General features: G+C 48.3%; 1 protein-coding gene across 5 annotated transcripts; it reads right to left on the reverse strand.

The window, feature by feature from the left end:
- Positions 1–4,376: 4,376 nt before the first annotated feature.
- Positions 4,377–11,247, reverse strand: LOC732723 (retinoblastoma-related 3). Of its 5 annotated transcripts, none has more exons than XM_035961231.1 (19): positions 10,712–11,242; positions 10,499–10,619; positions 9,696–9,800; positions 9,456–9,583; positions 9,271–9,367; positions 9,120–9,166; positions 8,235–8,430; positions 8,050–8,116; positions 7,772–7,954; positions 7,474–7,664; positions 6,505–7,381; positions 6,228–6,363; positions 6,071–6,143; positions 5,812–5,988; positions 5,593–5,712; positions 5,369–5,510; positions 5,174–5,289; positions 4,933–5,048; positions 4,377–4,841 (listed from the first exon to the last, which is right to left on the reverse strand). In XM_035961231.1, the coding sequence occupies exons 2-19, from the start codon at positions 10,601–10,603 to the stop codon at positions 4,688–4,690; spliced, it is 3,030 nt and encodes a 1,009-aa protein (XP_035817124.1). In that variant the 5' UTR covers positions 10,604–10,619; positions 10,712–11,242; the 3' UTR covers positions 4,377–4,687. The 5 variants fall into 5 exon arrangements, with proteins under 5 accessions (XP_035817124.1, NP_001105822.1, XP_023156306.1 ...); NM_001112352.1 differs by having other exon boundaries at positions 7,474–7,667; positions 10,712–11,207; XM_035961232.1 differs by having other exon boundaries at positions 4,422–4,841; positions 5,174–5,286; positions 7,474–7,667; positions 10,712–11,247.
- Between the last annotated feature and the right edge of the window lie 580 nt (positions 11,248–11,827).

An 11,827-nucleotide genomic window follows, 5' to 3' on the forward strand; every position in this document is an offset into this window, starting at 1 on the left:
CCCTCGGCCCCTACCACGAGTTCCATTTCCGCGGCCTTGGGGGGGATATTCCTGGCGACGAGGGGGGTCAGCAGCGGGATGCTGGTTGGCGATGTTGTGCACTTCCTGCTGACTTCGGCCGTCTCGACCGGAGTCTGGCTGCGGAGTCCTCGTCCACGTGCGGCTGGACTGCGGGGCATCTTTGGTTTCCGCTGTGACTCAACCTTGCGTTGGTGGAGCTCTTCGGATTTGGAATATTTTTCAAAGAGCTGATATAGCTCCTGGAGGTTCTTGGGCGGATCTCTGATACAGTGACTGTAGAGGACGCCGGCGCGAAGGCCACTGATGGCATAGTGGATAGCAATCTGATCATCAACGGAGGGTAGCTGTGACTTGAGTGTTAGAAATTTGCGGTAATACTCCCACAGAGTCTCCTTTTCCAGCTGCTTGCAGAGCGAGAGCTCGGCCAAGGCGTCGGTGTCTGGGCGGTACCCTTGGAAGTTGAGCAGGAACTTGTCCCTGAGACTTCTCCAGGAATCAATGGACAGCAGAGGCAATCTGGTGAACCAGGTGAGAGCTGGGCCCTCGAGGGCGATGATGAAAGACTTCGCCATTGTGGCATCGTCCCCTCCGGCGGATGCAACGGCGACCTGATAACTCATTATGTATTGCGCCGGGTCGGTGCTGCCGTTGTACTTGGGATAGGTCCCTGCTCGGAAGTTGGTTGGCCAAGGCGTCACTTGCAGGTGTGGCGCCAGGGGACTTCGCTCGTCGAGATAGTTGACCCTTGGAATGGCGCGGCGTGCTGGAAGGTGTAGTCGCGCTGGGGGAAACGCGGGTCTTCCGGTTGTGCTCGGTGTTGCAGGGGTGGCCCATGCTGCAGGCCGAGGTGGCCCTCGCGGGTGTCTTCCAGTTGTGCGCACTGCTGGAGGGGTGGCCCTTGCTGCAGGCCAAGGTGGCCTTCGCGCTGCATCAGCGCGATCTCACGCTCGAGGTTCTGGGCCTTCTGCTCTTCGTCGCGTATCATTTGCCGCACTTTGGCTAGTGCGGACACACGCTGGCGCTTGGCCTCCAGTATCTCTTTCTGCCTCTGGAGATTGCGGTTCTTGAGGCGCAGGGCGCGCAGCTGTAGTTGTTCTTCCGCTGAGACACCGAGGACTTCACCATCCTCGGTGAGGTCCGCGCCTTCCAGTGGGGCGAAGCCTGGGGGGGCTGCGATTGTCCTTCAAGGCCGCAGGTGTGGAAAGTGTCGTCTTCGCAGGTGCGGGGAACATTGTCTTCAGTGGCCTCTTGGTGGGTGGATTGGGTGAGGGCGAGGGCCTTGCCCTTTCTTGCGGCGAGCAGTGCTGCCTTCGCAGCCTCGTCAGCCTTCGGGTTAGCTCTCTTGGGTGCCATCGCGGGTGGTTTTCTCGTAGCACGAACGGTGGGCGCCAAATGTTGGCACTTTCCCTCAATCGCAAGGAGGCCAACACGAGTGAACAGTGATGACAACAGGGTTACGCGCTAGGAGGCAATAGCTCTGTTGATCTGGCCTCCCATGGGCACTGTGCAGGGGTATTTATAGGTACCTGAGCGCCCAGCGCCTTGTGCTAAGGACGCATGTGCCCTCAGCTACCTGGGTTATCCCCAGAATATTCCCATAAAGTGGGGTTACAGACTGTAATTACAGGGATGCCTTTACAAATTAGGCCTGTAACGCGCGGCGGCCACGCAGGGCCCGTTACAATGGGCCGGATCGCACGTGGGCCTCTGAGCTGGACGAGGACGCACTGAGGGATGACTTCGTCGCTGGTCTTCGTCTGGTGCCGATCAAGCGAAGTGTGTCCCTGCCTGTTTTGTCTCTGTCAGAGCAGCGGCTATCAGCGAAGGCTTCGAGCGAAGGGTGGCGTCTTTGCCTTCGCCCCAACAGGTCCCATCAAAATTAACCTATGCATGAATAAATGGTATTAAAGAATATTATTGGGTAAAAAGTGGTCAAGGGCACAACTTGCCTTCAATGAGCTCCTGCTCAGCTACTTCAATCTGCTGCTCACCAGGATCCTCAGTCACGGCTCTTCTACTCGCCACAATACAAACAAGCATAGTGTATAGAGAAAATTAACATCACACCAAACATGTAAACAAAATACATGATAATAATCTACACATTAAAATAAAATCCTAGGAACAAGAATCATAAATTTTGGAGTTATAGATTTTAAGTTATGAATTTTCAAAGGTTTTATGTGCTCAAAATAGGATTAAGTGAGGAATAAATTTTCTTACTGTTTTCATGACAAAACAGAGACTCTAAGTGGTAGAGAATAAAATTACAAAATTTTAGAAAGTGGAATGGATTAATTTGGAGCTCATATAAATTTTCTATGAATTATTAAAGTTCTAGCATATATTTATACATTAAAAATCAATTTATAATTTAAATTCTCAGTTTAAACACCATTCTCGACTGGGCCTCATTTTCTGTGAAGCGCAGGGGTCTCTGGGCAAATTGCCTCAGACACAGAGAACCATTGAACTAAACTACGGGTTAAATTCCACTTTTGCCAGGGGTTCTTTAGCAATTGTGGCACGGTGAAGGGGTATGGGTCTATTCTGGCTGACGGATTAGAATTCTACGGCTAGGATTAGATCTGCCTGTGACCGAACCGGTATGAAGTTATGTCCGTCAGATTAGGAATTCACGGTGCTGATTTTAAAACGCTCTAGATCAATTCCTGGCCACGGGATCCCGATCCAACGACCCGGGGGAGTTCTAGCGAAGGGGTACGCGTGCGCAAAATCGTAGTCGTCCATCATCAGATCGACGGTGCGCCCAAATCGACACGAACCACCGTCAAACAGAGCGGCGCTCGCATCCGGCCGCGGCGGCGCCATCACCGGTGAAGGTGGACCCCGAGCTCCAGTGCCCGGAACCCAAATCCACAAGGTTCTACACTATCCCAAGGCTAGAGTAAAAACAGCGCAGGGCTTACTCACCGGAAACGGACGATGGGTGAACACAATCACGGCGTGCGGCGGAGACACGACTCCGGTGAGAAATTCACTCCTCACCGTGGATCGGCGCGCACAATTTCCTCCTGGTGCACGATCCACACACCCACCCGATTCTCCAGAAGTGTATCGCGAGCGCTAGGCGAGGCCGACGATGCTAATCCGCTACAGCGGCCCTCGGCGGTGGTTTTCCGGTCGCGGCGAGGGCTGACGAGATGGGCGAGATAGCGTAACAGGACGTGGACCTGATCTTTATAGAGTTGCGCAGCAAGGGCATCCGCTGGTTGACCACAACAGCCACGCGAGCTCTGCTCCCGACGCCGCCGAACTCGGCAAGGTTGTTGGCGAGAGGGAGGTGGCGCCTGACAGCCAGGTCCCACAAGCAGCGAGAACGCAAGATCTGCGACGCGCGCGCGTAGAAGCCTGACGTGCGGGACCCGCGTGGCAGAGATCGCGCGCGAGGTGGGTGCGATGGCAGGTGGGCCCAGTGCGCTAGTGAGATCCATCCGTGGCGCGCCTGGTCTGGGAGACTGACGATGTGGGGTCGTCATGCCAGTGTCATACGTGAGGCGCGCAGTCGAGCAGTGGTTGGGCCACGGGACGAGAGCGAGGTGGGCTGCCTGCTGAGAAGGAGTGGGCCGCTCGGGTTGATCTCGGCCCACAGTAGGTTTTCTCTTTTTTATTTTATTTCTTTTTCTCTTTTCATGATTTGTTTTTCCTTTCCATTTGAATTCAAAATTCAAATTTAACTATGTGGTAAACCTTCCTCAAATTAAGAGTATAATTTTGCACACACTATTATTACCTTCATTTATAATATTTATTTTGTATATATACTTTTTTCTCTTCTTTCTCCACTTCTAAATTCTAGCTTTTTCTTTTATATCCTAAATTTCCCTTTTGGAATTTTAATATATTTCTTGTCATATTTCCAGCATGATGTATGTATTATTTTTAGGTGTCTTTTGTCATTTATTTTTTTGTTATATGTGGTGTTCACGTAAAACGATAAACATGAATAACACATATAGCTATAAAGTAATATAATTTCTCTTTTTAGACTTTTCTTACAAAGTGGGTATTACATGAAATAGAGGCTTCGCCCCTTCGTCAAAAAAAAACAACGGAGACGTGTTCTCCCGGACGGAATAGTTCGTCGTCGCCTTTTTGAACATTGACATCGGCACGGCCGTCAAAAAAAACCAACGGAGACGTGTTCTCCCGGACGGAATAGTTCGTCGTCGCCTTTTTTAACATTGACATCGGCACGGCCGGCACTCTGGTTGAATCCTTGCACCGCGAGGCGATGGGCATGTACAAGAACAGTAATGGCAGGTGTCCATTTACGAACCAGTCAGGGACGCGCTGCTGACAGGCCGCCGCCACCTGACAGTAAAACGGCCACGAACAAAATATCCGCTGTTGATACATGGCCATCTTGCATTTACACAGCTCTCTCAAAACCTCTATGAAGTTACATGGCCATGGTGCTTGTCATCTCCCTACAACGCGAGTTGGGTTAAGGGGAGCCATCGGGGCAGCTTTCTTTATATATATTTTACACAACGTAGAGCTGCTCGCAGAGATGTTTCCCACGTCAAAAAAAGAAAAGACGCAAACAGAAACAAGGGCCTCCTCGTCTAGTTACCATCTACTAACTCACGAGTATCTGAAACATAACAATCTATAACAAGGGCCTCATCAGAGTCGACGACGATCACGAGTCAGATGGCTCGCACTTCACCGGCGTCGTCTTGGCAGGATCGGCCGCAGGCTTGGCGTCACGGTCACTGCCGAGGCTACTGGCCACGACCAGATCGCTGACGACGTCGAAGTTCAGCCGGCCGCTGACTTTCTTCCCGCCGGACACACTGCAGGTGATCGATCTGGGCATCAGTTTATCTGTTGCTTTGGAAACTGGACCAGCAAACCTCTAGCGAACTGCTCTTTTGATGATCTTGCCTGTTTAGGCGGTTGTTGATAGCCTTCAGGTCCTTGGAGGGGCTCTGGAACGCGTAGGTGCTCTCGCCGACGCACGCGTAGTAGCTCTTGGAGCTCGGGGACAGAAGAGTGTCCATCTGGAGAGTTCAGTTATAAAGTTTGTCACAGGCATTTGATGAAGGATTGCCCAAAAAAAATAGCTCAGTCAGGTGAAACCTGAAACCACAACACTGCAAAAAAAATTGACAGCTATTTTACTTACCTTCGATGACCGTAGCGGTGAGACGTACACGTTATGGGTAGCAGAAACCTTCTTTGGAGACATGTCGGGGAGGTTCGGGAACCGAGCCAGCCGGGGAGATTCTGGGAATGGACCTACTGATACAATCAAAAACATTTCAGCAAAAGCCTTCGTGGATGTCATCGATGTTGCTTAATCTCTACATTGAGAGCGTACCATCAGCAGGACCTTTTTCCTCTTCTTTCTTCTTTGGACTGGCGCTGGCGCCAGGCCCTACCTCCACCAACAAGGACTTGACGGCAGGAATGAATACTTCGTTGTAGAAAGTGATGATGTCGACGTGGTCTTCTCCTGTTTTCTGGCAGGATACAATTTGATCAGATAGACTTTCGACTCATTCCAAAATTCTTATATAAGTTGAAAACAAGATAGGAACTTACCCCGTTACGGCTTCTTGGGGGCCAATGAACATAGACGCTTCGGAAAACTTGTGGCTTGCACTGAGGTTGTTTCCTGTAGCCGAAAATAATCTCCTTGAATGAAAGTTCCAGTTGAGAGATCTGCGGGGTTTTGTCAACAAGGTATTTAATGAACATAGTAGGAAATATTTGTATCGGTTAAAAATTGGAACTCCGACAGATTTATATGTAAGGATATACCTTGGCAACTCCATATATGCTGCATAGTATGATCTGGTCAATGTGCCTGTTGAAGAAAAGGCCAGTCTGTTGGCTAAGGATTTGCTGCACAAGGGAATACACCCGTTCCAGAACTTGCTGGGGAAGCTGCAGTCTTTCACAGAGACTTCTGATTCTAATGGCTGCGAGCTTCGATATCTGCAGGGATAGAGGGATATAGCGTCGTGAACAGCGAGCTTTTTATCTCTCCACATTACGATGCATCGGAAGGAACACTCACCTTGCTAAAGAACACGCCTATTCCTGTCTCTGCACACGTTTCGCCTCCCGCTGCAGGATTCGGCCTTGTTGGACTGCAATAAGAATGACAAAACGGAAAACTCCACTTGAGCATCCAGATGAGACAAGAGTTCACAGAGTCGGAAAGGAAAATTGACCTTGCAAAAGCTGATTGGAGAGGTGGTAACTTTGGTTTAATAATATCCTTCACTGGTGACCGCAATGAATTGCTGTCCACCAGCACGTTTCTCCTCTCAGTGCATGCCCTTTTGGGAGACCTGACTTCATCTTTGTCTACAGGAAACGCAATTAACAAAGAGGATGTTCAAGCACTTGTTTGAATGATTGAAAAGTGGAAAACCCAAAGAAATACCACTTTAACACTTCAGGAATATGAAATAGGCATCATGCTGATGGTGGTTGATAAAATTATACCTTGCAAACGCTCCTGTTTCTGGAAGGGAAGAGGTGGCAGGCCACCCAATGAGATGTTATGATGTGCTGCAATTGCATCAAGCGATGGCATTGGTTCAGCCAGTAAACCTAACCGGCTTATTTCTACAGACAGTGCCGGCCTCGCAACGATTAAGGAATTGTACATTGATGACCCTTTCTCCCATGCCATGCTTTCCAGAAGCCGTTCCTCAAGAGAATTCAGATGGCGCTTTAACTCTCTTGGGAGTGTATCTTCATGCCGAACAAAACCCTCTATGACTTTACTCAAGTCAAATGCTGTAATGCCAGTCTTCTCCAGCACAGCTGGGAACATCATAGTGACAGTCTTGTGAGTTGCAAGAACTAACTCCGCAGAACATGCAATCATACACCGATGGAAACGTTCATTAGACAAAAGTGATGTAAGATTGTTCCCACTCAAGATCTGTGACTCTGCCCTACACATAGATTCGAGGACCCTATAATATAGCTTAAGAGCTTCCATTTTTCTTTGCTCTGTCCAGATAGCATCCATCCTACTTGCGCTTCGCATACTAGTACAGATTCGTTCACCAAAAGAACTGCTCGTGAATATGGCTCCAAGTATAATCCCAGCTCTGTGTGCAATGTCATCTGTTAGATCCTTGTCACAGGCCGAGAAGAAGCGCAACAGTTCCCCAGAAGGTCTTGATGGAAGGGGAGATACTGTATTCCGAAGCCACTTGGCAGTTGTCATGGCTGTGCTCACTGGAGTGCTAGGAGCCATCTTTGAGTTGCAAAAGCCGTTTCCTTTAGGAGATAGACAAAAGCGTGGAGGAGACATTGGATTTGGGCTTGATATTGATTTTGCAGGTGAGGCCATAACATCATACTTTCTCTGAAATACCACAGCATACATACAATTTTAAATGATTTCAAAGCTTCCAAGTTATGAAACAGTGGATGAATAAGCTTCCTGGTTAGTATTACCTTTGTGCCTGGTAAATTAATGGCTCCACCTGAAAGGCTTCCACTACCAAGTAAACTGTCCTCATCATTAGCAAACATGCGCTCATCTAGCTCACCTTTTGTGTTAATTGCATTTTCATATTCCTTTTCCAGGATTATCAGACTTGGTTTCAATGAGTCTCCCTGAAGCAAATCCTTAAAAACTGTCAAGCCTTCTGCATCAAAGAAGAAATCTTAGTGAGAGTGCAACAGACAAGCTTGTGAAACAAAAACAGTGAATATAAAACATCAAATTTATTCCTGCATAGCAGATCTTAACCTGGATCGATGAAAGACAAATTATCCTGTTGGCATGCTGAAGTAGCTGGGCATGGCTTCTTTTTCAGAATATCCATTATGAGAGTATTTGTCTTCTCCAGTGCTTTGCTCAACTCATCTTCTGAGGTATGATGTTTTTCACAAAGAGAAGCAATAAGACTGACTCCCCTATCTGACTTCTTACCTAATTCAAACCAATAACTGGATGCATGAGTTTTATGCCATAACTGACCATGATTAGCAAACAGCATCTGTCAAATAAGAATTTGGTGTCGTTACCAAAGTAGGATGAATCCTTTATATCGAAATTCCTTAGTCGCACAGGAACATGAATGATAAGTACAGCCTGCATGTGTGCAAAATAAGCAGTATCCATTACTTTCAAGTTAACTAACATTATACATCAATTATCCTGCTGCAAGTGAAGAGAAAGCACTTGTGAAGATCATAGCAGATGTCCTTACCAACACAGAAACCAGTTCGTTCGTGGATGTCACAAGATCCTTGAATCTGCTGAATGTTTGGATTCTTAGGACTAAAAAGAGCAACCATCCAAAGCGATAATAATCAGAAGCCTCTTGGTTATTTGATTCTGAAGAATTGTCTGAACTCTTGCCATCATTTGACAAGAATAGCTCCTGGTATGCACGTTTGTAGTAACTGAACCAAATACATGATCACTTAGTCATCAATAGTTAATAATTTGTCCTTTAATAAATGAAACTATCAATGAGAAGGAAACGTCAAAACAGGCAGCAGCATGGAAGTTAAGGTACAGTAGATATTATTACAAATCGTCTCCAAACCAGATTATACATGAAACTTGAAATCAATTAAGCATCATCAACCAGCTGCACTGTAACATAATTTGCTCATCATTGGCACAATCCTTAATAATCATCCATATAGACACAATGATTCAGCAAGTAGGGACGATTTTAAAAACATAGAAGCTGAATAATGGAATTTTAACCTACTGTTTCAATCTTTCTAGGATGCATAACATTTAGACAGGTTGTACAAGAGAGAAGTTTTGGTATCACAAAAAAGAACACTTCAAGCTTCGTTATCCCAATATTTATGGTGCCAGCCTAATAGGGGATATAAGAATTCTATAGTACAAACAGTACAGGATATGCCTGCTCAAGTTATTGTACCATATATACCTCCAATCCACTGAAACTCAATATTGCATTATCCAAATGTGCCAATGTGATTTCATTTCAGTCCAGTAAAACTAGTAGTGAATCAACATTCTAGCACAGCAATTTACAAAAACTAAAGCTAGATATTTTATGCTATTAGTAGCCACGTCACACAAGAAAAGGCAATAAAAAGTAAAAATTTACCTGCTTAGCAAGCTTAAATGGACAACATTCGCTTGCAGTTCCTTCAACTGAGCACAAAACACGGAAATGCATTAGGATAGAAAGTTAAAACATGTTCAATTCTAAAATGGGTTCTAAAACAGGGGAGCACACTAATTACATAATACTATACCTCAAGCCTTTTTTCCCAATCTGAACCATATAGGCCAGTCAAAATGTGTGCAACCTTTATGCAGAACTGTGGCATCTCCTTGAAAAAATCCACAATGCTACATAGAATCAACAAAACGAATGCAGGGATTAGCCTAAGTGACAAGTGACTGTTCCTCAACCAATCAAGCCCAGCACGACTCTTACTTCAGCTTAGATGCCCTCAGAATCTGGCAAAGTGAGACACTGCCATCTTCCTTCGACCTCCCCGCTTTACTGAGCCTTGACACACAGTACAGAACACAGGCAGACCAGAACCTCTCGATCTCCTCGGGCTACACATAAATCCAATAGGTAGCAGGCATGAGTTTTAGCAGTACATCATGGTCCTGGAATTGGATGGAAGAAATATTAACTATGCCAGAGGCAAAGAAAATGCAATCTTACCGATCCGCCGCCCAAGGAAGACATGCTGGACTTGAGAATGTTATTGGTCTCCTTCAAGAGCTGCATTGCCTGCCTCGTCGTGCTCTCGTCCAGTCCCAGCTTGGCCTGCTCGCCACAAACAAAAGAGCAAATAAAAAATCAGGGTATACGAGAATCAGTCACAACTCACAAGTGAACAGCAGGGGTAAAATGGAACGTCACATGATCATGCATATAGATTTCTCCTAAAAATAGGACAAGTACGAGTAGTAAATAAACTCACAGGTACAAAACCAGTGAATCACTAATAATAATGATAAGACATACGAAGGACAGTGTGACTTCAAACAGAAAGTGTATAAATCAAAAGGAACCATCAAAAGTCGCTCCATTTATTATTCGTTTTTGAAAGGGCCAGCCACAAATAATAAAATTTATCCCCAGCAGACCACACAAAGAGTTTGCAGCAGACGGTGGAAAACATAGATTTCCACACAGCGCACGGAAACCGAAGAAATGGATCAGAATGGTTCATCTTCGAAAACAAATTCGAAGGAGTCAAGGGCGACAAAATCGGTTGGGATAACCTAAATAAACGAAAGAGGAGCGCCAGATCTAGCACAAATTAATTTCCAAACAAGAAAAACCGCCTAAACCTTCAGCCTCCCATGTTTTTCCCCACTGAGCAAACACACGCGAAGCAGCTGGAAGACATCGCCAGTGAGAAAAGGACACGCCTTGCGCAGAGAAAAACAAAAATCCAGCACCCAACGAAAGGTCAGAAACGGAGCGGCGCAAACGCCGGGGCATGTGAGAACCCGTACCTTGCACAGATCGGCGAACCTCTCCTCTATGGAGGCCGCGGCGACGGAGGCCCTAACCGTGACCCCAGACCCCGAGCTCGTGGACGGCTTGGCGAACCCCTCCATGTCCCTCCTCCTGGTTCTGTTTGAATTAAAAATTTGGAATGTGGTTTCTCTAATCTCAGGTTGTCACCACGTGCCCACCAGATGCACACGCTTCACAAAATCACAAACCTCGGTCCAATCAGGCCAAGACGGCCAGAGGGGGCGAGCCGCACTGGCGCCGCCGCCCGCAGGGGGCAGGCCGCAGATGCTCTGCCGCGGACGCACTGTCCGAAGACTCAGGCCGGGGGCGGTGATCCGGCGCACAAGCAGCGGCAAGAGGAGCTATGGAGGGTGGAGCTGTGTCTGTCCGTGCGACGCAAGAGCTGGAGCGGACGAGCGGTGCCTGTGCGTGGCAGCGTGTGTGCGGAGACAGGCGTGGGCGCGTGGATGCGTCAGGCATAGGGCGGCTGAAAACCTAGAAAATTTATGTATTCCTACTGTCCCGCCCCTGCCTCCTTCCAAACACTCCGCCAATCCAGGCCTCGAAACCACCCCCGTGACCGGACCAGGCACTCCGGCGACCGGAGGGAAGGCGGAGGAGGAGCTCTGCTAGGGTTTCGGCGGAGGACGAGGGACGGGAAACAGCGGAGACGAACGATGGACGGGAATCTGAGGCGGATGTTGGGATGCGCGCCAAAAAATAATTTCGGGGCCGAGCGGCGCGCGCGGACTTTTTATATCTGCGGGGTCGCTTGCGCGGCAAAACGGAGCCCGCCTGTCTCGCTGCGCGGTGGGCCCGGTCCTGGCAGGCGGGAGAGGGGAAAGTGGCGCTACGTCGGTTGGTTTTGGCGGGAGAGGGTGGAGATGGCGGGAGTTTTTGGTGGGAACTGGGAAGGGATGGGTGGGGAACCGGGCCCGGGCCCGTGTGGGTGTGGCCCATGTGACTGGTCGGGTTGGGTCGGCATGTCGGCGTGTGGGAAGCGACCACACGTGCGCCGCGCGGCTGCGGCGGGCGGGGCCACCCGAACCGGGGTAGAAGCGTCCGAGGGAAATAATTGATTGACTAGATGAGTGCTCGTGCGTTGCAACGGGAATATCTAATAATATGATAACTTATGTATAAATGTGTGTTATACTGTTATGAGAAAATGTTTCGGAATCCATTGTGATCCACATGGCGCGCCAGCAGCCGGAGCGAGTGCCGCCGCAGCGGCATCCTGTCGGTTGCGGAGGTGATTGGAAGCGCGACGGGGTTTGCGGGAGCCCGCCCCTGAGCGGCGGTGAAAGGGAATTAGGCTTACACCT

Source organism: Zea mays, chromosome 1 (assembly GCF_902167145.1).
Source record: "Zea mays cultivar B73 chromosome 1, Zm-B73-REFERENCE-NAM-5.0, whole genome shotgun sequence".
NCBI lineage: Eukaryota > Viridiplantae > Streptophyta > Magnoliopsida > Poales > Poaceae > Zea > Zea mays.